This window comes from Pocillopora verrucosa, chromosome 13, assembly GCF_036669915.1.
Source record: "Pocillopora verrucosa isolate sample1 chromosome 13, ASM3666991v2, whole genome shotgun sequence".
Taxonomy (NCBI): Eukaryota; Metazoa; Cnidaria; class Anthozoa; order Scleractinia; family Pocilloporidae; genus Pocillopora; species Pocillopora verrucosa.
Genome location: NC_089324.1, coordinates 3790957 through 3816639, shown reverse-complemented (window position 1 = coordinate 3816639; position 25683 = coordinate 3790957). Strand labels below are relative to the sequence as shown.

General features: G+C 38.5%; 2 protein-coding genes and 1 long non-coding RNA gene across 5 annotated transcripts; 1 reads left to right on the top strand and 2 right to left on the bottom strand.

Annotated features, from left to right (window-relative positions):
- Nucleotides 1-310: 310 nt before the first annotated feature.
- On the top strand, nucleotides 311-18083 carry LOC131775150 (alpha-glucosidase 2-like). Of its 2 annotated transcripts, none has more exons than XM_059091239.2 (5): nucleotides 311-441; nucleotides 13784-15341; nucleotides 15662-16350; nucleotides 16609-16965; nucleotides 17563-18083. In XM_059091239.2, exons 2-5 carry the CDS (start codon nucleotides 13813-13815, stop codon nucleotides 17847-17849), a joined length of 2862 nt encoding a protein of 953 aa, XP_058947222.2. In that variant the 5' UTR covers nucleotides 311-441; nucleotides 13784-13812; the 3' UTR covers nucleotides 17850-18083. The 2 variants fall into 2 exon arrangements, with proteins under 2 accessions (XP_058947222.2, XP_058947221.2); XM_059091238.2 differs by lacking the exon at nucleotides 311-441 and adding an exon at nucleotides 12585-12726.
- Nucleotides 8084-11647, bottom strand: LOC131775152 (uncharacterized). Of its 2 annotated transcripts, XM_059091240.2 has the most exons (4): nucleotides 11500-11647; nucleotides 11136-11409; nucleotides 8732-9054; nucleotides 8084-8405 (listed from the first exon to the last, which is right to left on the bottom strand). In XM_059091240.2, the coding sequence occupies exons 2-4, from the start codon at nucleotides 11320-11322 to the stop codon at nucleotides 8196-8198; spliced, it is 720 nt and encodes a 239-aa protein (XP_058947223.2). In that variant the 5' UTR covers nucleotides 11323-11409; nucleotides 11500-11647; the 3' UTR covers nucleotides 8084-8195. The 2 variants fall into 2 exon arrangements, with proteins under 2 accessions (XP_058947223.2, XP_058947224.2); XM_059091241.2 differs by having other exon boundaries at nucleotides 11136-11625.
- A 526-nt stretch (nucleotides 18084-18609) lies between the features above and the next one.
- LOC136277667 (uncharacterized) lies at nucleotides 18610-19649 on the bottom strand. The gene is made up of 3 exons (XR_010715956.1): nucleotides 19554-19649; nucleotides 19024-19100; nucleotides 18610-18706 (listed from the first exon to the last, which is right to left on the bottom strand). It is a non-coding gene; the product is annotated as an uncharacterized lncRNA (long non-coding RNA).
- Between the last annotated feature and the right edge of the window lie 6034 nt (nucleotides 19650-25683).

The window sequence follows — 25683 nt, the reverse complement described above, 5'->3', positions numbered from 1 at the left end:
GAACAATAAACACATATTTTATTACAAAGATCTTTTGTGTTGCCATTCGATGTAACACAGGAATGCAAAGAAAAAATTTACCAAAATATGTTTGCGTTGTTCGTAAAATTACTGATTTTGTGGCTTCAAAGACAGTCAAAACGTTTTCATTAATAATAAATGTTAAGGACACTAGCCAGAAGGCTCACTTTCATTTAACTGATTGTTGATTAGTTTAATAAGGAGCCCAATTTCAGAATGATCCTAGATACGAACATACTTACAATGCCATTTGTTTGTTTATATTTCTATTGGTTTTGTAATCGGACATTTCAGCGTCACCACGCGCATATAAAAGCGAGTTTAGCGTCCCTGTGATCAGCTCTTCGTAAGTTTTTGAGTAGTCTTGGTGAACTTTCGTCTTCTCGTTTCTTAAACCATTGGCACAAGCGGGACCAACATGTAAGTACCTTTGTAACTGTGTTTTAAATTTCGTTTTCCAACATTAGGCGAAAGTATAGCAGATATTTTGTTGTATTGCCGTATTTTCAATTGATTCGAAAAATTCCAAAATTATATCAGATACAGGCGAACGCCTACCATGTTGATAAGAAAGATGGGCTACTAACCAGCCACCAACTTTCTTGTAATTTTTGTACCGAAACTTTTGTACTTTAACGTAGTTTTCATTGGTTTATTTGTATTGTTCATTGTCATTTTAATTTCGTTATTGACGTCAAGGCTCAGTTTTTTTACATGCGATTTTTGATTATGCATTTCGCAACATTTCATTAGATTGATAGAACTTCGTTGTAACATTGTTTTAGTTTACGATTGATTGTGAGATTGATTGATTGTGAGATTGATTGATTGTGAGATTGATTGATTGTGAGATTGATTGATTGTGAGATTGATTGATTGTGAGATTGATTGATTGTGAGATTGATTGATTGTGAGATTGATTGATTGTGAGATTGATTGTGATTTTGATCGTTGATTGTTGTTCGTGGTCGATTACTTGCAAGATTAAAGATTCGTGTAAGCGGTCAACTTCGGTCTGTTATTCTGCAATCTCGATCTGCAAAATAGCCCCCAAACACCTCGTTCACCGCGTCTTGGAGCGACACCCCTTGGAATTTTATGATTTAGATTTTTTGGTCGCCGCAAGCGCTACAAAGAACTTAGAGTGTTTTTGATCGATCTAAAGCTTTTGCCACAAAATAAATTTTAAATAATTTCCTTCTGGGATTCAGTTGTATTATTGGATGACTTTTGGTCCCAAAAACAAAAGAAAAAGAAAAGCGTTTTATTTGAATCAATTTGGAATTTTTGGCCTACTCAGGAATGTATTAGCTCTTAAAGCAATCATAAAATTTAAACTGTAAGCCTCAATTATTGACATCATCTTATTGTTAAATCGCTTCAGGTTTTCATTTTAAAACACCAAGTACCTAATTGGGAAATTTCATCGCTCTAACGGCTGAAAAATTCCAAAGTATGCTGAAATAATAATTATTTATTTTTAATCCTTTTCGTTCAAAAATACAAAGTTTAGTAGCTTGATCAAGTAAAAAATGCAAAATAAAAAGTTTGTTCTTCTGGCCACAACAGTTTGCCATTAAAATAAAAAAATTGCTTCAAAAATGTAATTTGAAATCGTGGATATTTTAACGGTGCTTTTCAATCTTTAGTCCTGTGTTACACTCGAACATCGGTTGCCCTAGAGATCTTTTTCTCCAAAGTAATAACAAAAAAAACATCACAGCAAGTCATAGGCTCAAAATAATTGGATTTGAAAATATAAAAAAGCTGAAAAAACCGATCGATTCAATTTCGACGATAAATATTTATTTACCCGTCTGTGACTTGCCATGATGCTTTTGGTATTTGAGTAGTAAACATTATCTCGTGCAAAAAAAACTTAAGTCCAAACCATTTCAATAAATCTGATTTGCCAGAGTTTATCTTTCACGAGACGAAAGTGCAATTAGCGTTTGGTTTAACACTTTTTTCGCACGAGATACTGTTTGAATGATTTTTGGCGGAAAATTTTATGTAATGCCTTGTTAAAAATTTATGCGAAAACGTTGCTAGGGGAAACTCTTCAAATTTTACCAAATTTTCCCGCCAAAAGTCTTGGTGTTGATATGAAAAATTTCCTGGACACCTTTTAATTAAAAATCACTTATTTAATTAACATACTTGTAATTTGAGAGAATTTACAAGAAATAAAATGATTTGCTAAATGAAACACGAGTGTTTTTTTTAGTATTTCAAGAGACAATAAAAGATTGCGCAAGAAAATTGTTGACTATTTGTAACAATACAAGTAGAAAACACGTTAAAGATATCAATTTTATTGAAAATAATATTCACTTAATTTTTTTTCAAATTGGCGCATGCGTATTTTGGGCAGGAAAACTTGAGCAGATGTTACTTACAGAATCAATATGGAAAATTGGCGCATGCGTTCATTTAAGCGCCGCCTGATTTTTTTTTCCTAATTTTGGCGGGAAATTTAAAATTTCAATTAGCACCTACATTAAATCTTTTCCTCTCAGTTAAGCAAAAACGCGCAATGACATTGGCTTCCTTTTGGCAGTCAAGTCCTTCATTTAGGAAAATGACTTAGCTCAGAGTTGTCGTATCACGGTGAGAGAAGTGCACTAAACCTGCTTTGTACCTCTGAAGAAATATTATCTTTCCTTGGAAGTACAGACTTTCTTGTTTGATTCTTGCTTGAGGCATTATCAAAGGTATCCACCAGTCAGTCAGTCTGTAATAAAAATATGAGTTACTTCATTAATGTATGGAATCTCTAAATTCAGGAGTCCATTATGAGCTCCTGCTAAATCTTAACTTTTTTATTTATTTTTTTTTGCCATACGGTCAAGTGTAGAAACACTAATTTTAAAATCATTTGACGATGTTAACCCTTTATCCACTAAGAGTTACTGGCTTTTAATATCTCCACACAGTATCTGCCTTTAAATGAATGTATAGGTCGTAAGAATAAAGGAAATGATCTCCAATTCAAGATGCTCCTGATTGTCAAACAAATTCTCTTTGTCAGCACCTTAGGAGATGTAGATAGAATAGTGTGGAGAATATTAACACCAATGTCAGGGCGTAACGGGTTGAACGAGTGAAAATTATTATTTCAATCCTGAGGTTTTAAGTAACAAATGTAAACGCAACTTTGATTTATCGATAAATCAGTTCGATTCGATGGCTAATAAATACTTGAATAAATTGGGTGAATTTGATGTTGGTTTTGTTTAAGTCGTATTTCAATTCCTGTTGTTGTCAAAATGAACTTAAATTAAAGCTTAGCTCTTGTTCTTCTTGCGTCTAAACTAAACTGTTTAATTTTGAGCTTGCAAATAATATTTTTTTAGTCAAGCCAAAATCAAACAATTCACCATGTGCCCACCAACGATTCTTCTAAGATCATGACTGAATGATTGGCATTATTAAATGAATAAAATTTCTATAAGTCTAAATCATCTTTCCTCTCCTTTGATGCGTCTTTATCGTTCTTTTGCGCGAGAAAATGCTTCGTTTTTCATATTTTTAAAAGGAAAAACCAGAAAAGCTAAAAAATTTAAACATGCTTTTAAGCTTCTGTTCGCCCAACTTGGTAAAAAATTAAATGAAAATGTAAATGAATAGAAACCTGAGTGATGCTTTTTAACCACGAACAGCTGTTAAACATTCCTGCGACAAAGTGCATTTGAGTTTATTTTTACAAAGAGTTCTTTGAATCTTGGTGTTCTTTGACATGTATGAGCCAAGAAGTATTAATTGGCGGTAGAATTTTTAAACTTTAAACAGTCCTTAAGAAGAAATCATATAATTTACTGCTCTGACGAATTCCATCCGTTTTCAGTATGCATCTTTGAATTGACAGTTCAAACTTAGATTGAGGTAAAAGGAAACTACATTAGAGCGCTTCATTGAGGGTCATAAAACCAAAACCAAAATAATCACAACATTCAATCAGAATATATTTCCTTTAAGGGCCGATGAGAAGTAAAAACAACCAAACCGTCTAAAGCGCGGGAAAACGCGGGCGACCAAGTCGTGATTGGTTTCAGTTTTGCATTTGATTGGTTGAGAAAGTTGCACGAGTATCCTGGACCAATTACAGAACAAAATAAAGCAGAACCAACCAGTTTTGTAGACCAACTTTGGTAAAGCAAAAAATTCCAGCTGAAGGGCTCAATTAAACAAATGAAGTTTCAAATCTTTTGGAGATGAATGCGGGATGCAATTTTTAGGGCAATATCTCTTATTGGAGCATGATCTTTCAATTTGGTTTCAGCCTTACGATCTGTAGAGCAGATCACTTAAAAAAAATAGGCCCTAAGATTTCATTGATTAATGAAAGTAAGCTGACGTTTTATCAAATAACAAAAAAGAATTATGAAAAAGCGATCAGCGCGGTGACTTGGCTCTTAGCCACTGTTAGGCTCTGAGATTTAATTGAATTTTGATGTTAAAAATCTTGAAGAAAAGTATCAGACTTTGAACATATCGAAATCAAAAGGCGAATTTTTTTCAAACGTTTGAAAAAAATCACCTTTCGAAGTATACTTATTTTTTTCCAACCTAAATAAATGGCAAAGTTATTTGAGAAATGGACTGTATCCTTTATAACCGAACAAACCGCAAAAAAAATGGGAATTTTGTGTGAAACTCTGGTTCAAAATTCTCATATCAATAACTTTATCGGAGATGAGCAAAAAATCAAATGAAAACGTTAGAAAAAAAAACAGGTTTTTGGAGCCCACCATCAAGAGACAAGATATTTATCAATAAGGCCTCAAGGCTTTTTTGTGCATCAGAAGTAATAATCCAAAGAAATTGTTAGAAATTCAAAAGTATCAGAGTTCTGGAAAGAAAATTGAGTTATGAAAATTTTGCAGCATATTGAATTTTATTTCACTTTAAAGAGCAGACATTTGATCATTGGGCTCCAAAGTTTTTTGTGAAAAAGCTAAAAATTTGCTTGAAAGAAGATACCGGACCATAATACTTATCAGAGATTTATCAATATATATCTTCAGACTTACACTAGAGCATTAAATTCATCAGATATCCAGGGATATTTTTAAAGAAAATACAAGAAATATAAAGTTTCATCCTCAGAAACTAAGAACCATGCAATATACTCATTTTGTGGTAAAAGAATCAGCAAGATATGGGAATTCTTAGCTAGTTCTGCTTTTAAAGGAGTACTTCACAGATTATACCGTTGCTATGGTAACTTGACAAGTCAGACAGATGGCTACGACATGCTCGATAAGAAATAGAAAAGTATTTGACAGCAGTGATTTTTCCTTGACGCAAGCAGTTTAATTGTAATAATCCATTAAATCATCGGTGTTGTAAACTACTGAAAAAACAGCCTAATCAAAGAGAGAGGACATATTTTAATTTGGTTAATTTTATGTAACACGTCCTAGCTAAATTTAAGTCCAGGTGGTTATTGCAGATCAGACTAACAATCTTACACCCCATTCATCACGGTACAAAGCTAAAACGCATGTGACGATAGGGTTTTGCGGACTACAACTGGACTTCCGCGGAAAACGTACAAACGGGGGGTATTAACTCGGTAGAGACCACTCGGCTAGCGAGAACGGAAACTCGTCACGATTTCCTGGCACACGGAGATCTATTTCGAGTGAGCTTGTACGGACGTCAAGGAAGAGACAGTGTTTTTGGTTCCACAGTAGACTTTTATTCAACAAGCGACATGACCTCTAGCGTACTCAACTTTGTAATCATCAAAGCTGTACAAGGTACTTGCTTAAGAACAAACTGGTGTGAGGTGTTACTGTTACACAAATCGCAACATTTGAATAAGGACACAAAGGAGCGGAAAAGTCTCTTTGAAGTTAAACGAAAACTACCTAGATATTCCATCTGTTTCTACGACGGAAAGAATTTCAAAATTAAAATGACGGATGCAATAAACTCGAGGCCATTAAAATAGGAAACTTAGGTGTGAATTCACAGCTTTGGTATAGAAAATAATACTTATCTTAATTGCAACAGAGCAGCTTAGGAAAGAAAAACGGAAAAGCAATTTAAAGTCTATGCTTATCTAGGCAAAGTTGCTGTGGAAACTATCGTATGAAAAGAAATTAACGTTACGAGTATAAACTCAGCTGCTAACTACCACGAAAACCAATTTTTCCAGGAAGACCATTAACACTTATATTTACCTAAAAAACCATGTAATAAATAACAAAAGTGCCGACATGCAGGTGTATATTGAGAGCGAGTAACAAGCAAAATCTTTTCTAAAAGCTACTGTGGTTTTTATACATTTTTTGATTTACTAAAAATATAATTGAAATGGTTAAATGTGAAAGTTTACGAATAAAATATGTTCCGAATAACAACCACAAGGAAAAATCAGTAAATTTTCCCGTAACACACGTTTTAAAGTTGTTTTGTTATACTAATTAAATCTGTGCATTGAAATTCAATTTTCTAAAGTTCTCTGTTCCTGATTTTCACTCAGTTAAACCCTGTTTAACTAAACACGTTTTTTGCTGGTGTGAATGGGATATTAGTTGATTAGTTACAAAACGTAATAACCAACCTTATCGACGGTTGTCCTTCTTTTTCTCTTCCATTGCATTCTTGATTTCACGATGTCCTCAGCCCGTGCTTGAAGCAGTCTTAGAAAAAGAAAAGGAGACATCTTGTTGAAGAACATTTTGAGCAAACATATTTGATTTTAACGATCTTTGTTCACCGGAGAAACAAAGACAAATTACACGGAAAGTAAAAACAGAAATACATAAACAGTATGAAATTATTATTGAAACGTAAAGAGAGAAACGTATGAAAATGTTTGCCATGCAGCAACAGAAAAGAACTTCCCGCTTCTGTCCCTAAAGACTAGTCATTCATCAACAACTCTCAAGGTAGTTCCCAGAGGGATTTTGTGCTACACTATACTGTGTGCAAAACTCCTTTCCACTCCTTTATAACTGACTCGACCCTTGTAGTTGATTCTGTTCAAGCACCAACGTGAAACAGCGATACTGTGTTTACAAAAATATGTGTCATTGGTCGGTTAATTACCTTGATATAAGTCAAAACTGACTGACGTCCATCTTTCGAATTGTCAATGTCGAATTTTAGCCATACGAGTCAGCACGCTCCGAGAAATACACGACGTTGACACAACAGTTCATATCCAAACTTAAGATGTTGAAATGCCGTATTTTCTGGCCTCAGAGTAGCGGGAAACGACGCAGAAAATTCTTGTAGTTCAAAAGCTCTTTCCACGTGCAAGAATGGTTGCAAATATGAATATTCATTGAAAAAAAAGATATTTGAATTTTAAATTACCTCTGAGGACCGAAAGCATCGGTTGTACAGCTTTAAGCTGATTTTAAATGTAATTAACTTCAATAGAGGGGGAAATATCGTTGTAATAATTTCAAAGTTAAAAAAATATTACCCTAAAAGTTGATTTGACCTTTCTAAATTTCTCCATCAGCCGTAAAGACGTTAAAATTGCCGACGAATCACTTTGTCACTTTCCGTGTTATAAAGTGTTATAAAGACACTTATATCATTATAACGTCTGTAACAAATATCCATCAGGCTTATTTGCCCGCCAGCGAGTACCTCTGGGAGTGTTTGGAAAGGAATGAGGAAAAAAACAAACGAAATTTTTTTAACACTTTTTATTTGAAGTAAATATTGTGTACACCGGGCTAGGAGATGTGTAAGGGACCTGTCATTGTTTATCGGGGTGTGAGGGGGGAGGGAAGGGGGGCCGGAAAATTTTGGGGAGATTACATGGTTTTCAGGGGGGACAGAAGGAGGATTAGTTCTCGCCAACAAAGTATAAGGGAGGGGACTACAGAAAGTTGACCGCCAATTCACGGCCAGTGGGGGACGGGGTCGTAGAAATATTACAGAGCCTTTTCCCTCCCGTCCCGGTCAACATTCAGCAGTAAATGGTTTCGTGCTTTTCATCGCCCAGAAGTGTCTCTTAAAAACTATATTCTTGTCGAAAACAACTTTAACGAAAAAAAAAAAACTTACATATCAAACATTTTAAAGCGAGTAATTTTTCACCCGATTTTCAAGAATTTTTAATCGCATTCAAACATCAACGATGTATTTAAACATTGTCATCAACCGGCCCGATATTTGCCGAAGATTGCCGAGTATGAAGCGAATTATGCCGGATGGTATTCGATGGCCATCCAGATACAATCAGTATCAGAGTAGTACTGGTGCCAACCGTAGAAGATATCGCCGTTGTCCTTGACGCCAGCAAAAGGATTATGGGTAAATCCAGGTGCCATAAGCACATCTTCATAAATGCTTTTGAAGTCATTGGAGCGGAATTTCTGCATTCTACCTGTGCCATATATCTGGGTGTGGACCTAAAAACGCAAATACAATCGTTGACTTGTCTTGTTTACCTCTGTACACTGAGAGTTTCTTCTAGTAAGTAAGTGTTTACCTTTGAAGAAACTAATTAATTTTTTATATTCTCTGAACTATCCACATCTGCTATGCCTGCTATTGGAACACTTACTTGAAATGCCTTAAATAGACTTCAGTATGTGATTCTTGTCATTTTTAATAAGATTAAGTTGCATTCAATAAGGGAGTATTCAAAATCAGCCACGCCCAGTAATAAGAATGGGGTGGGGGGGGGGGAGGAGGGGGGAGTGGAGAGGGAAAGAAATCCACTATTTGTAAATACCTCTAGCATTTCTGGGTCAGTGTGTACGTTGTGAATCCCGCAGTTGGTTTTAGCCGGGCAGAACCACACATTCACTTTAATGTTAAACTTCTTCACAGTGCTACCAGTTGAGTCTGTCTTTATGGTCCCGGTTGCCGAGTATGGATCAAATCCAACGGACCCAACATCAAACTGTGGGGACTTGTACAACGGAACTTCCTTCGGGTAAGTTGGGTCCTGCGCTGTCAGCTGACACCAGCCGTCTTCCAGAACACAGCCACCGATGTTGATATCGTCTGGGACCTCGATGAGCACGAGGGACTCGGCACTAATAACTTTCACACCTACGCAAAAGATTGACGTGTGAAATACCTGCGACTGATCAACTCTGGGATTTATCTACTTCAAAGCTATTTTACTTAGTAGTATCTAGTACATTTCTCTTTGGCAATCATTACACTTGCCCTCTGAACTTGAGGACTATCACATCTGTGCTGAGAGACTGATGGACAACCTGAGTACTGCACAAGGCAAAATGGAGCTCTTTATCTCATTTTTATAACAAATTACTGGCTTGCACTTTTCATTTCTCTGAAATATATATATATATATATATATATATATAAATATGGGGGTAGAGTCTACCTTGGCATAAAGTGCTCAATGCTGTGGTAACAGAGCTGAGGATATTTAAGTGAAAGAATCAAAGAGGACGCATCGATTCTCTGTGACTCTGAGTTTCGCGCCTAAGCGCTCGTCAGACAGAAAGTTCTGTCTGACGAGCGCTTAGGCGCGAATCTCAGAGTCACAGAGAATCGATGCTTCCTCTTTCATTCTTTAACTTATGTAAAAAAAAAAAAAAGAAATATATATATATATATAATTTTTTCAGTATTTTTTCCTATTTACTCACTTAGTTTTATATAGTAATTAGAGCAGATTCACATCAGCATTCGCTGCTATCTTCTACCAACCACCTTTACCAAATAAAGGATGAATGTTTTTATCTTTGTATGTATGTAGTATGTATGTATGTATTTACATAATGCAAGACCAAAAAGTCCTTCAAATAGGTATTTGAGCTTGATTGATCGACTGGAACAACACTTAAACAAGGCTAATCTGGTAGCTTAGGGATAAATCTGTTCATAAAAAATTGTTTACACGGAATGCAAGAAAAATAAAAGTTTAAGAGATACAACGACTTTTTTTAAGGTGAACGTTCGTTTCCACCTTCATGCTAAGGATAACCTGATAATTTTAATTATCGCTAGAATGTATTTATAGATGTCGTGTCGTTCTTGCGTTCTGACACCTTTCTTTAAGGCTCTTGTCACAGTTGAGCAGTTTTAGCTCTTTCTGCACGAATTTTCAATTCAAACTGAGATGTGTAGCATTTGTAACATAATGTAAACGTATAATCTATGGCGATAACTGGTAGCATGTACGTTCATTTTCTTGCACAACTGAATGAACTCGCAGACGCAATACGAACGCGTTTTGCGATCTTCAGTCCGCCCGAAATAAATTTATAAGCTCAGACATTTTCCTGAAACGCTTTATTCTATAGAGCCCATTTTTTTCGGCAATAATTCAAAAGAAACCTTTTAACCAAAGTATCATGAAAAGGACCAAAACAGCGATGAAATTGCGAGGCTGACATCACGACAAATAGAAACAAGGGGCGGTTCCCTGTATTCAGAGGTAACGTTTTCAAAGGGTACAATGAAACAATGAAAATTCTTTTGGAAAAGGCGAAAAATAGCTAATGCTTCTTATGCATGTTATTTCGAATAAATCCAAGAAACTTGTTGTGTTACCTGCCAAAATTGTGGATTAACGTTGAACCTTCGTTTTCGCATTTGTACCGGAGATCGCCAGATTAATTCTCATAACTAATAATTCTTATTTATAACTCTCACCAAGGCTCTTGTCACAGTTGAGTAGTTTTAACCCATTCTTTACGACTTTCCAATTTAAACTGAGATGTGTAGCATTTGGTATAGGCACAAGTGTAATGTAAATGTATAATCTACGGCCCTAGCTGATGGCATGCACGTTGATTTTGTTGCACAACTGAAGAACTCGCTGACGCAAGTGAACGCGTTTGCGATCTTCAGTACGCCTGAAATCAATTTATAAGTTCAGACATTTTCCTGAAAGTTTTATTCTATAGAGCCCATTTTTTTGGCAATACTTCAAAGGAAACCTTTTAACCAACGTATTATGAAAAGGACCGAAACAGCGATGAAATTGCAAGGCTGACATCATGACAAATGGAAACAAGGGGCGGTTCCCTGTATTCAGATGCGACGTTTTCAAAGAGTATTATGCAAAGATGAAATTCTTTTGGAAAAGGCGAAAAATAGCTAGTGCTTCTCATGTATGCTACCTCGAATAAATCCAAGAAAACTTGTGGTGTTACCTTCCAAAATTGTGGATTTTCTCGGCTGCAAAACTTTGCGAGGTTCCGGCCCCGAGACAGTTGCATCTGTGTTGGAAATGTTGACCACAATGGTTCTTTTCTTCAGTTCGTAATCTTTCACATCAGTAAGCCACTTAGACTTGAGGAACTTGGAAAATTTCAAATCCGTTTTTGACTTGTACACCATTTTTCGTAATTTAAAAGGCTTTTGGTAATGGAGTCCTTTCTTGAAAGAAAGTTAAGCCACTGGCGTGATGCTATACAATCAAGTGCCCTTGTGAAGTAAAAGAAATGATTAGAGGTAAATGTCATGCAAATTTGCCTGGGTAACCAATATTTAAGCAAAGAATTCGTAATCTTTTACCTCAGTCAGTCACTTGGACTAGAGAAACTTTGAAAATTTGCAAATTCGTTTTCTACTTGTATGTAATTTTTCGTAATAACGTCAGAAGGCTTTTGGTAATTGCGTCCTTTCTTAAAAGAAAGCGGCTGGCGAAGTGAAGTGGAAAAAATAATTAGGTGTGAGTGTTATGCAAATTTGCATGGGCAGCCTAAAATATCCAGCAGTAGTCTCGACTATTTTGAGAAAAAAAAAAGGCTCGTAACAATATCATTCGTTCAAGTTTACTTCTCAAGCGAGACTTCAAAAGAAGCCTCGTTCGTGACCTTGCATCCTAATTTTTGTTAAATTTCTAACCATCTACCTTGGCCTGATAGGAGCAAATAAAGGAAAATACGACATAAATGAGGCAGTTTCCATATTTTTAAGTCTTTGAGCTAGATAAGTTAGACAGTCACGACACAAACTTGTTGGAGGAGCGCCAGTGAAGAAGCGAATTAAACCGTCCAACTGCTTCCATCAGTTGTGCACGACCACATTATTACGATCAAATGCTAAAGCGTAATAACCGCATCAAACTTTTGACGTAATTCACGAGACTTCGAACTGTTTAGGTCCACTGCATGTATTGTATTTTGAAAAGGATATATTGAACTGAATGATACACAAAATGAAAAGAAATTTAACAAAGCTGAACTATCTATTTATGTCCCAACGGGCTCGTTTTAGAGATGATTTATTACGTTGCTAAAAATTCCAACAAAAAAATTCCGTTTTCGCAGGACTATAAGGCTGCTCACGGAGCTATAAAGCAATTAATTCGTTTTTCAAGAGTCTACCACACGTTTACGTCAGTGCCAATTGTTCTGGGATCACTAGCTTAACGAAAAGAAAAAAAACAAACACAACTATGTCTGATAATTGACATCCAACATTTCACATTTTTCAGAACCGAAGCACGAAAAAGCATTAAAATTCGACGTGTGAAATTCGTGCATCCCTCATGATCTATCAGACCGCTGTTTGTTGTGAACAAAGGATGAACAGTTCTTCAAATGCTACTTACGTTGCTTTGGTCACCCATACAAAATGAACCAATCGCGTGATAGGAAATAGCTTAAGCGGAATTTGTTACTCGTTCCCGTTAGTACGATTGGTCAGTTTCGTATAAATAGTTGTTTAACAATGACACTCCCTCTCGGCTTTCCACTTATTCAAGTGCATCTACTCTGGGGATCAGGTTTAATAGAGGTAAGTCATCCGTCTATCGTCTAAAGGAATTAGTTGGTACATTTTCGGCCAAAAACTACATCCCCTGGAAAGACTCCAGAACAGAAACCGCTCATGAAATTGAAGCTGCTCTGCCACACATTAGCTCTGTATTCGTAGCTGCACATTTGCATGCAGTGTTAGTGAAGAACATGCAACTTCAGGCTCGGAATAATTAATGACCGAACACGAACAATCGTTTCTTTTTGTGGAGAACGTAAATTCGGTTGAAATATGCAGTGAAAACAGGATGCATTAGTGTTCTTTTTTGAAACAGTCTACAGACATTCGTTATTAACAATCAGTACCTAATAACTGACTGAAAAAAAAATTGCATTTGTTATCATTGATAGCAAATTGATTGAATCGGAGCGTGACTCTCTCTTTAAAAGGAGGTCGAAATTCTATGTTTGTGCTTTGTTGAAACAATCAATGAAGGAAAGGTAGTTATTTGTCGATCTGAGCACGAACACCGACCAAATCCTTTGCTTGTTCTGAAGTAGCTAGATAATTGAACAACCACAGGATATCTGAAGGTAAACCACAGGACACTCGATCAAGTCCTTCTTATATTGTCTAAGAAAGTTATGCAATAGTGGTCATTAATCAACCTCACAAAGCAAAGACAGATTCTGCCCCGAATCACAAATCTGTCGAATCTGAGCGTTTTTTTATTTCTCGTTTATCTTTAACTCCCACGATCTGATTGTTAATTCTCCCCTCTCGCTGCTTCACATTTTCCTATAAATTAGTTACGAGAATTTGGTGTTAAACAAGATAACAACTTAAACCTGATAAGTTTGAATATTCTCATTACTTGTTTGCTGGATAATGTATGGATATTATAGGGAGAAGTTACATGTTAATCACTACGTGGAATTAAAAGGTTAATGAAACTTCCTTGGTGACTACATCGCTGAGCTCTTCAGATGTCAGCTTTTCGAATTCCCGAAAATTGAAAATGATCATAATGATCATTTTAACAAAACTAAGGATAATTCTTGCTCAAAACAAAGTACTTGACTCCCTTTTTTTGCAGATCAACCACAACTTATTTCTGCTTCGAAGATGGCAAATTACCGTTACGTTCCTCCGGACGAGTTTACTCCAGAGTCTCGGATGAACTGGATTCATTTGGGCAGAGTAACGAAGTGGATTCAAGAAGAAGAAGGAGTGGTAGATAAATTCACCCTCTTCCTTGAAGGCGATCTTAAAGTTTACATTTATTTCCTTTCCCACGCCATGTTTCGGGTGCGGTTCAACCCTGACCCCAAAGCTCCGTATGTGAAGACTCGCTCTCCAGCCACTGAGGTGGAAAGGATCGAGGCCTCCGACATCAAAGTCAAGGAACAAGGTGGATTTCTAAAGATTGGCACTGACAAGATCGAGATCCATGTCAATTTGAAGAAATACGCCCTGTCCGTGTACCGCGGTGGCCAGTTGATTCACGGCGATCCGAGTGACTACAACCTGGTCTATGTGAAGCGTGATGACGGTGGTGAGGCTACCGCTCAATTCAAGATAGCGCCGACCAATGCTCAATATTTGGGATTTGGAGAGAAGGCAGGTGCAACGCTTGACAAGAGACGTGTTCCCAAACAGCATTTCTATGGCCAATACGCAGGGGAAAACGAGAAGATCGGAGCTGCCATGACATTTTTCAACTATGACAACTTCGGCTACACTGCACCAGATCTAACACCCGATGGTGAGGTACAGGGGCCATTAAATCCTAATTCTCCATTATATCAGTCTTCACCGTTCTTCATTGAGCACAATCCAGAACCCATCGGAGCATTCGCCGGTCCTTCGTACGCCAACGGAATCCTGATCGATAATACTTCGCAGACATTCGTGAATTTTCGCCAGGGAGATCAGTATTACTTCGGAGCATTGCACGGGGAGCTTGATTACTACTTCTTTGCTGGTAAGCACGTGGCTGAAGTACTGAACGAGTTCACCCAGCTGACCGGGCGCACTCAGCCGAAGCCAAAGTACGTATTTGGCTACCACCAAGGAGGGTATGGCCCCAACTACAACACCAAGTGGAAGCTACTGGAAGTGGCGCTGAAGTACCGTCAGTGGAAGATTCCAATTGACGGGCTCCATGTGGATGTGGATTTGCAGGACAACTACCGCACTTTCACGCACAGCAAAAAGAAGTTTCCTGATCCTAAAGAGATGTTTGATGCCTTGCACGATTGGGGGTACAAATGCAGCACAAACATCACACCCATCGTGAGCTGCAACACAGATGAAAATGGCGAGTACAGTCCGTACAAAGCCCTGGACACTGGAAAAGCCGGCGGCATCTTTGTGATGAACACAAGGGAAGATGGCAGTGGCACCCATGATGAATACATCGGTAACGTGAACTATGGGCGCGGTCATCTGACCTGGGGACACTACCCTGATCTGGGACGGCTGGATGCACAGAAATGGTGGGGCGAGCAGTACCGTGATCTGTTAGACTGGGGATTGGACTTCGTGTGGCAAGACATGACCACTCCAGCAATGAAAGCGAGTGTTCATCAGCCTGACTGTTCCCTGCTGTCATTTCCTATGGATATAATGATCAGTGACAACGAGGAAACCAGGTTTGTTATTAGTCTAGTAACCAGGTCACTTACAGCCGGAAGGAAAGGAAAGATCTTGGCAAAAGAAATCAGTCCGCTACATTCAAGGATTTTTTTTGTCAAGGTCGGTGTTGTGACAGCAGTGGGGCCAAACCGCCATGCGCTGAACTTGAATCGTTTGCCTTAAACTAAAATTCTTCGCTGGGCTTTGATAGAAGGCAGCTAAAAGCAGGGATTTACGAGTTATTTCTGTTTACTTGGAGTACTTGTTTCTTTGTTTGTTTGCATAGGTCCAATGATATTGTATGTTAAGACTTGATAACGGTTTTTTCCTCTCCTAGGTACTCCAAAGTAAGCACCCATCATGACAAGAAACCATTCGCCAAAATCCGCTGTCTGTACAACTACAATCTCTGCAAAGCCACTTACCAAGGACTGCAGCGTCTCCGACCAACCAAACGCCACTTCATCATCGCTCGTGGTGGCTTTGTCGGCGTCCATCGCTATGCTGGTCTGTGGACTGGGGATAGTACATCAAACTGGGAATTCATACAGATGAACATTCCATTGGTGCTTGGCATCGGCCTATCTGCGCAGCCGGTCTCCGGCTGTGACATTGGGGGCTTCTGTGCAGCATGGCAAGGCCAGATTGTGGATTCCGAGATGCTGACGCGCTGGACCATAATGGGAGCGTTTCTTCCTTGGTTTCGAAACCACTATGATAACTATTACAAGCCATACCAAGAGCCGTACTGCTATGAAGAACCAGTCCCCACAATCTGCCGAAAGTACATTGAGTTGAGGTACAAACTTATTCAGTACATCTACGATGCCATGTATGAGAACACGAAGACAGGTAAACCCATCTGCCGGCCCCTGTTCATGGATGAGTACAAACCGGGAGAATTCTATAACGATGCACGCGCAGATGACCCGCATGGGTGGGGATATAACGGTTACACGGCCAACCGATTGGATGATCAGTTCTTCTTGGGTAAAGATATGATGGTGGCACCCATTGTCAATCCAGGTTTGTTTACTTTTTAAAAGGCCATGTTTATGTTCCACGCTGTAGACCTTATCTGGTACTCAGGCCTCACACAGAAACCCTGTTCATAACCTTGTTGCAAAAATAGCGAAATTCCCTTAATAAAAATGGCCAGTACTTTCCCAAAATGCTCTGCACTTTTAGAGTACCCTCCGAGTACTTTTCTAATACAATGCATCTAAGTACATAGCAACTGTACACCACTGAGAGGAAAAGCCTTAATTGTTATTGTATCAAAAGGTCAAACGAGCCGTGCTGTCTACCTCCCCGCTGGGGGTCAGTGGTACCGTTTTACAGATGACAAGTATCCACTGGAGGATCCCGTCAATGGTGGGGTGGAGTTCGATTTCTACGCCCCTTGGGACGACCCTGCTAGAGATAACTGTGCCATTTACATCCGAGAAGGCGCCATTATACCCAAGCGTGAGGTTGAGCAGTACATTGGTGAGCTGTATCGTCACGGCAAGGTGAATCCCATCACGTTTAGTATCTATCCTGGCCGAGACAGCAGCTACAAGTTGTATCTAGACGATGACGGTGTGAGTAACAAGGCAGAGACCGCTGGCGAGTATAGACTGACTGAAATCAGTCATCAAGGTAAGGCCGCATGTAAAACGTCATATGATTGACTCGTATTGCCTAAACATCAACTCTCTTAGAGTATTATGTTGCCTGCACCAAGGAATTCAGTGGTCAAGCGAATGCATACTGTGCCAACGTTGTAATGTCGGAGGCATGCATTCAGGCAGTCAGAATCAAGTTGTCTCGCACGAGTTATGAACAACTCAACAAGCCAGTATATAGTTATAAAGAGTATAACTTTGTATTGCCAAAGCTCAACACAGAATAGCAAATCAACAGGATACCCGTACTTGAATAAGCTTTATGTTCGAAAACTTTCGAGTTCTCCCTTCCTCTACTTTCTTTTAACAAAATTCCTCTGAAAGTTTCAATCTTCTTTCGCCTATCTTGTGAGACAGTGTTGTTTCTTGTGTTTTTTTTTAATTTTACGCGGGAAAGTGGCGAGCGGCCGTCTAAAATTGATCCTCTCGTGCATGCACAACTTTCGGACAGCTGTGTTACACTGGAACAACCAAATGAACAAGGTTTTAAACGGTGAAAGGAAGCGTCGACAGAACTTTTTATCTTTTTCTTTTTCAATCATTATTTAACTCTTTCTTTTTCGAAAACCAGGAATTGCAGGAGGTCAGCGGATTCGTATCAAGCGTCTGCACGATAAATTCAAACCACGCGAGACGTACTACTACCTTGGAATGCCGGGAACGATTTGTCCGACCTCCGTCAAGGTTGCTGGGAAAACCTTGCCAAAGAAAGCCGGAAACACGGACGAAGAGACCGCAAAAGCCTTGGTGAACTCCACAGACACACCAGGATCCTTTTACTATAATAATTCATTGAATACAACGTTCATAAAGATCTTCGACACGATGAACGACATCACAGTAGACGTAGTATTCTGAAATTTTTTAGAGAACGGACTGACATTTTCGCGGCTATCGCTCTGTCCTCGCTCGAACTGAACAAAAGATATGTTAGTTAGCAGACTGAGCGTGTTCAGTGAAAGTAAATTGTATTTCGTCAGTGGGTATTCAAAACAAAATTTGTGTGATAATGAAATGAGTATTGTAGTTCATTCATCAGATAGGTACGATGGCAGCCACTATCAAAATAAAGTTATATCTATTCACTGATAACTTTTTTTGTTAATTACAAAAAAATCGAATGCGATGCAGCAACTGTTTTGCCTCCGCAACTGATTAACCTTTAAAATCCCGTAAGTGATATCAAAACACGCAACTTCTTCCTATAATACCCACTCATTATCCGGCAAACAGGAAACAAGAATACTCAAACTTATCTGGTAGAAGTCATTTTGATCTAACACCAAATTCCTATAACTGATTTAAGAGGAAATGTGTAGCAGCTAGAGAGGAGAAATAAAAAAGTCAATGGGTTAATGAAATCCAAAAGACGCAAATGTGAAGAACACAGCGAACAGACTGGTAGTCAAAGCATCAGTCAAACTGAGATGAATTGAGAATTTTATTCGAAGTTCATAAAAAATTGAAATAGACCCATGGACTGAATGAAATAAACGGTACAAGTCATGTCAAGCATAAAAAAACCTGAGGTAAGACATGACAGCGTGAATACTCCTTTGTCGTTTCTGTTGCCATAGGGTTGTTATCAAGGATACATTAACAAGACAAACATGGCAAACCTTTGCAGTTCATCTTTGTTAGAATGTTGTCGCGCCAACACTTTAAGTTCTTCTCTGTTCTGATTGTCCTGGCTCTTTCTTAATTCATTCATTTGCCTGAAAACAATGAATAATTCAGCAATAATCACAAACACAGGCACACACTACGATCATAGCGTAACCGTCTTGCAACAAAATTGCTAGACGAGGCAGAACCATCTAATAACCATAGCCATCCTGTTTCATCCTTTAATCACAGGTATCAAGTGGAAGACAGTCGCAGTCCTGAGGTTTGAGATTTGGAACAAAATCCTATAATGTGCCCTTGGTAAAATACGTTTTTAAACATACCATTCTATATCATTAACTTTGGGGTTTTTCTACCATTTTTAAGTTTGGAATCCTTAGGAATCAGAGGATGGTTCCTCTCTTACTTGGCGTGTAAATCAGCCAATGATTTCATCTTCTCCTCCTGTGAAAGTCGCATCAGCTTCTTCAGTTCCTCTTGTTTCTACGTGAAAAAGGCACGGAAAAAGAAATATTTCGAAAGTGACAGAAGACAAAAATATAGAGAACAAAAAATGGGTAAAAACACTTTAAGATGCTAAAATACGCAGAACTAGGACGAGTGGAACATGATAAATTATAATTTCTAATACATGGTGATTTGATGTGCAAGAGACAAATAGAAAATGTACGAATGAGTAATTTACGAACGATCCGTAACCCTTTGACTCGCTAAGAATTTGTAGCATCTAATTTCTCTATACAATTTCACCCCTGAATCACATAATAAGGCCAAAAGAATAGGAAAAATGATCACCAAATAGAAAAGCTCCTGATTGTTAAACAAAATCTCTTTACAGCACCTTAGCAAATGTAAAGAGGACACTAAGGAGAATATGCACACAAACATTAGGATGTCAAGGGTTAATAACTTGAATGTGCTTGAACTCAGCCTTACAGGAAGAAGTTGCTTTTCGGCGAGCTCCAAGTCACGATGTTGCGTTTAAGAGCATTGATCTGAAAACAAAGCACCCTGGATTACTTTTAGTTTGGCACAGGTGGAACAAAATTTGTTCCATGCCTCAGGTAAGTTATGTTAACACCACTTCAACACCCTACCATGAAAGGAAAACAAAATAATGTACGATTAGTGCATTTTTGAAAAAAAAAATAGTCAATCTGAGTGAAACTCTGACTAAAGCACGTATGTTTAAAGATCATCGTTAACCTTGGTGCTGTGGTAAGCAGCATAGATGCAATATAGAACTTGAGATGTGGGCTGAGATGCAAGTGCTAAGGTGACCACTATAACATTTGTAATTAACGCAAGAGACAAAGTATCGTGTCTTATTGAAGTACAACGCTATTGCGGGTAAACCAAAATAATTTGCTTCAGCTGGTTGATAGAGAGAGATCTTTGTATTTTCGATCTAATGACCTTGTCAATGCCACTGTCATTTAGCATTTAATGTTTCTTTGATCTGCTGGGTTCTCCAATCATTAGTCAAAGCAAATTTTCACATTTGATTGATTTTGCCACATTTGATTTTGTGACTGGTTTTCTAAGAGCTTCGACAGACCAGAGAAATAGTGATCGACAGTTAAATACAAGCGATGTCTAGTTTCTTTCTCAAATTTTGTCGTATTTTTATTACCTGGTAACAGGAATCCGAGTCGTCCGATTCCGTTTGAAATAATACTCTTGATTAACAAATCTGACTCCCGCTTCGCGGTCGTCCGATTTTGATAATCACTCGTATAGTGCTTCCTGTAACTACGAACCAACTAAGCCAAGCAGAAATGAGGTAATTTATTTACAGCTGTTAACCCTTTACAAGCTAACATCAATGTGCGCATTCCTCATACTTTCTCTTTACATTTCCTAAGGTGCTGACCAGGAGAATTTGTTCACCGATCAAAAGCTTCTTTTGTGGGTGATCATTTCCTTTATTCTCATGACCTTAATGTGTGATTCGGGGGTGATATTGTAAGGAGAAATTAGATGCTAGTCACTCTTATTAGTTAAGAGGTGATCTCTGTAAGAGCGGTCCAGAGCATTTCGCATCGGAAAAAAAGTTTTCCCTCAAACTTTGCCCAATAAACTCTCTTTGGTAACAAGTAAATAAAACCACATTAGTTTCTGGAAATACGTTAAAATAAAATTTTTAGAGCTCTCAAAAGTCAAAGCTGCAAAAAGCCCTTTTTTGACCTCTTGCGACATCGAAAATTTCATAAGTTAGAATAGCCCGGTCCTCGTATCACACCGCATGCAGCAAAAAATATTTTGTATTATTAAAGTGTGTGATATATAAGGTGTATAAAATACATTTCAATTTTGATATTCGTTTATTCAGAGGCTCGTCATAGTTTATTTAAAAACACTCGTTGGTCAGCTTTCTGAAATTGGTTAAAAGTACTCTTTCTTTCTTGGTTGATATTGCTCAAGTCCAGACCAGACCGTTAAAAAATCCGCTTGATTTCTGCTAATAAGATATTTGGCTGCAGAAAAATATAAAAACATCTTGCACTTATTGATTTTCTTCGCCGAGGTGACTTCGAACTTTTAGCGATATTGCTAGCGTGACAGCCGATTATGCAAATTAGTTCATTGAGCAAACTCCGACCGTTTTATATAAGTAGCTCAATAAATCTTAGATTTTAACCATTTTAAGTAAAAAATATAATAGAAAATATAGTAGACAGAGCTTTAAGACCACACCGATTAATACCTTAAACATTTTAAAAGGCCAAAATTTTGACAAAAGTTATTAGCTCGTGACGAAAGACGTCAACAACAACGTATCGAATATTATAATTTGATTAACGCTCGCAAACTCTTTTTTAAAAATTTGGCTTCTGTTATTTCATATTTGAGTTCTGACAGCTTACGCTATTCAAACCTGTATGAACATTTAAAAGCCAAACTACAGGATTCTATTTAGTGTAACCGGCGATAACAGCACACACTGAAATGCACCGTGACCACGGTCACATAATTCAATTGTCTAATTATCCTGAATTGTTTCTCCCTTCGTAATAAAGCAGCGATAACATCGCCTTTTGGATCAGAATTCTGGTAGGCAGGAATAAGAGAAATTTTGTCGGCACACCTGTCTTTATGAAAGTTTCTATTTAGAACTCTAGGGAGTTCTTGGGGAAAAGGACCCCGCGATTTTTGAGGGAATAAATTATTACGTTACGTGCCACCTCATTTTTCCAACAATTAGCTATATCTATATTGTAAAGCGCGTAATTTTATTAGCTGTAATTCATATGTCTCTTCCGGTACTGGTTTGCTTGGGATTAATAACACTAAATTCTTGAAGCGGTATTCGCCACAAGAAGTCCTGTTTTCAGTCGCGTTCCTCAGAAACTTTGTTTAACTTGCCTCAGAGTACTGACTCAATAAAGAGTCATCTCTGCTTAATCCATTTGTCAAAAGGGAGTTTCACAGAAGGAGAACTTATCTTTGCAAGGGCTGGCCTGTTCGATGTAGAAGACTCAGTTAAATTCAATTTGCAAATGTCAAAGGCCATTTCTAAGATGTATAGCGTTCTATAGAGGTTTAGACAATACTGCAGCTGAGGGAGCGGATGGTTTCAAGGATTTTCTCTAAATTATAGACGAATTGGAAAGCGTGGGAGCAGAAAAGGACCAGTGTAAAGAAGTTCGGAAGAGGCTTCAGGAGAGCAAGTTTTATTTGAAGACTACATACCGTAATCGCTGCGAAGAGGACGGTAGCAAATGTGCCGATCACTGTAGGGTCTTTGCACTGAGCCATGCTGGTGACACTGACGTTCAGAAAGTATGCAGTCACAGTCACGACGTGAAGTGTGAGGATTGTGAGAAGCTTAAGAGTGTTCTTGAAGAAGTAAAAGACGCTATTTCTGAGTACACAATGCAATTGGGTAGGTTTCAAGCGGAAGACTATCTGTATGAAGCAAAAAATGCTGCCGCTAAGATCTTTGAATGGAGAGGGCATAACTTGAGAGCAGAAACCAGGATCAGTACGAGCGGCAAATTGTCGATACTTTGAAGGGAGATGAAGCATTTATAATAGTTGACTGGACAATGAAGTTCATAGCGATGAAGTTCCGGGAAAAGCAAGCAGTATGGTTTCCCAAGAGGGAAATCAATTGGCATGTGAGTAACGTTGTTGTAAGACAGGAGGAAAGCCTGGAAGTAACCTGATACGTACACCTTCTTAACAGCTGTAAACAAGACTGGTTTTCGGTGCTGTCAGTCCTAGAAAATCTCTTTGTCACCATAAAGTTGCAAAATTCAGGAATAATAAAGGCCTTTCTAAGATCGGATGAAGCAGGTTGCTATCATCTCTACGAGAGCTTGGATATCAAGATTGCCACTTTCAGAAAGTTACACAAGAGGGCCTACGCGTTTGGAGAGCGTTTAATGTTGGGCCTGGAAAGTTTATTCGGTAAAATTCAACGACGGTAGTTCCTATCAATGCCCTGAACCTGGTTGCGATGAAGATTTTAAGACCCAGGCCGACCTTGACTTCCATATGAACTAGCTAGTTCATCATGTACGTCCTGTGCCTGCGAGCATGACTTAAAGTCTTTAAGACAAAGTGAAGAGGTAGTGGGTTCATCACTTTCAGTCATTGTCATTAGATGGTGAAAGTTCGACTGAACTGGCTGCAGTGGCCACAGAACCCTTGACAAGTACATCAAAGCTTCCCATGGCCTGGGCTCTTCATAAGAGAGGTGCAAGTGAATGGCTTTCGCAAAACGTCAGGCAGTACTTGACACAGAAATTTAATATCGGATGGGATACTGGCTGAAACCAAACCCAGAGAAAGTAGCAAAGGATATGCGAACTGCTTGTTCAATAGATGGAGAGAGAATGTTCGATAGAACAGAGTGGTTATCCAATATACAGATTCAAGGTTTCTTCTCGAGATTGTACCTTAAACAGCGATCTAAAATACAACAAGAATCGGATGATGCCACCGACGCAAACGACCTCTTGATAGAAGCATCCGCGTCTGATGTAGACGAAGGGTGTTTGAGAGAGGCGAGGAACACAGTAATGGTGAGATAGGATTGAAACATCCAATCATGTTTGATATCTATGATGTGAGCTCGTTCGCAAGAGAAGCAAGGTTGCCTAGTCTCAAAGTCAAGATGCTAAGAGACATGTGCAAACATTTTGAGCTCGCATTCTAAATGCAAGATGCAAATGCAGCACCTCTTGCAAAAATGGAGGAAATGATTTCGGAGTGCAGTTGTTATGCAATCTAGTTATGACGTCCACCCGTTATGCGAATGCGATATCCTTTTTCACAAGAACTCTTTAAACTTATGAACAGAGACTGTTATGCAGACAGGTCTGACGATCAAATATCATTTTTTCCCTTTCAGTTAGAAATCCGAGCAATCGCTGCTTTATTTAGATGTGAGAAGTATTCAGGACAGTTACACGATGGAATTACGTGACAGAGTCACTGGTCACGGTGTACTTCAGTGTGTGCTGTTATCGCCGGTTACACTAAATAGAATCCTGTAGTTTGGTTTTTAAATGTTCATACAGGTTTGAATAGCGTAAACTGTCAGAACTCAAATATGAAATAACAGAAGCCAAATTTTTAAAAAAGAGTTTGCGAGCGTTAATCAAATTATGATATTCGATACGTTGTTGTTGACGTCTTTCGTCACGAGATAATAACTTTTGTCAAAATTTTGGCCTTTTAAAATGCTTAAAGTATTAATCGGTGTGGTCTTAAAGCTCTGTCTACTATATTTTCTACTTGAGATGGTTAAAATCTAAGATTTATTGAGCTACTCATATAAAACGGTCGGAGTTTGCTCAATGAACTAATTTGCATAATCGGCTGTCACGCTAGCAATATCGCTAAAAGTTCGAAGTCACCTCGGCGAAGAAAATCAATAAGTGCAAGATATTTTTATATTTTTCTACAGCCAAACATCTTATTAGCAGAAATCAAGCGGATTTTTTAACGGTCTGATCTGGACTTGAGCAATATCAACCAAGAAAGAAAGACTACTTTTAACCAATTTCAGAAAGCTGACCAACGAGTGTTTTTAAATAAACTATGACGAGCCTCTGAATAGACGAATATCGAAATTGAAATGTATTTTATACACCTTATATATCACGTATTTTAATAATACAAAATATTTTTTGCTGTATGCGGTGTGATACGAGGACCGGGCTATTCAACTTTTGAAATTTTCGATGTCGCAAGAGGTCAAAAAAGGGCTTTTTGCTGCTTTGACTTTTTGCATTTTAACGTATTTCCAGAAACTAATGTGGTTTTATTTACTTGTTACCAAAGATAGTCTATTGAGCAAAGTTTGAGGGAAAACTTTTTTCCGATGCGAAATGCCCCGGGATCGCTCTTACAGAGATCGCCACTTAAATATTTCTGAGCTTTACTAAATCTGGTTCATTCTGCTACAGAGGTTTTATCAAAGTCATGGCTCTTAAGGTGCGCTAGGCACCGGCCAATTTCCAAAATCAAATGTCACATTGTCGCCCATGATCATAAATGGCGCCCATTGAGAAACTTTGTCAAAGCCGTTATTTCTCATCCAATTCCTGGCCTCGTGGAGAGATTCACTGGCGCTTTCACCGCGGAACAAATGTTTGTAGAAACAAGTCATGAACTGCTCTGTGGCTGTGTTAACCAGGGCCCATCGTGCAGCCAACACTGAACGAGCTCCGGATCCTAAGAACGCTCGGGCAAGTCCAATTACTCCCTCGGTTCTAATCTGTCCACGAGCACTGTGACAACAACTAAGCACCACTAGTTTAGCTTGCAATCGAGTTTTTGAAATATCCTCCATCGTCAAAAGATAATCTTCTTCTCGAGGGAAAGGTGGGAGTAGGGTAGGGTGCTCAGGAGAAAGGGCAATCTCCCCTCTTTCGGCATCACCAACCACAGGGTCACCCACTATCAGTGCCCCGGTCTCACTGTGATAATCTGGAGGACTGTCTTGAACAAGCTTGAGAGTCGTGAGAGAGGGAACTAGCCGAATCCTGCATGTCTCTGATAAATACTTGCCTCCTTCGTCAGCCAAGGCAGCAAATGGCACTTGGTACACACA

Excerpts from the sequence above, each read along its gene's own strand:
- LOC131775152 (XM_059091240.2), bottom strand. The coding sequence starts at position 11,322 with ATGGTGTACAAGTCAAAAACGGATTTGAAATTTTCCAAGTTCCTCAAG. Across the intron at positions 9,055-11,135 it reads AAAATCCACAATTTTGGAAG|GTGTGAAAGTTATTAGTGCC; the intron begins GTAACACCACAA and ends TCTTTTGCGTAG. Across the intron at positions 8,406-8,731 it reads CTGACCCAGAAATGCTAGAG|GTCCACACCCAGATATATGG; the intron begins GTATTTACAAAT and ends TTGCGTTTTTAG.
- LOC131775150 (XM_059091239.2), top strand. The coding sequence starts at position 13,813 with ATGGCAAATTACCGTTACGTTCCTCCGGACGAGTTTACTCCAGAGTCT. Across the intron at positions 15,342-15,661 it reads AGTGACAACGAGGAAACCAG|GTACTCCAAAGTAAGCACCC; the intron begins GTTTGTTATTAG and ends TTCCTCTCCTAG. Across the intron at positions 16,966-17,562 it reads GACTGAAATCAGTCATCAAG|GAATTGCAGGAGGTCAGCGG; the intron begins GTAAGGCCGCAT and ends TTCGAAAACCAG.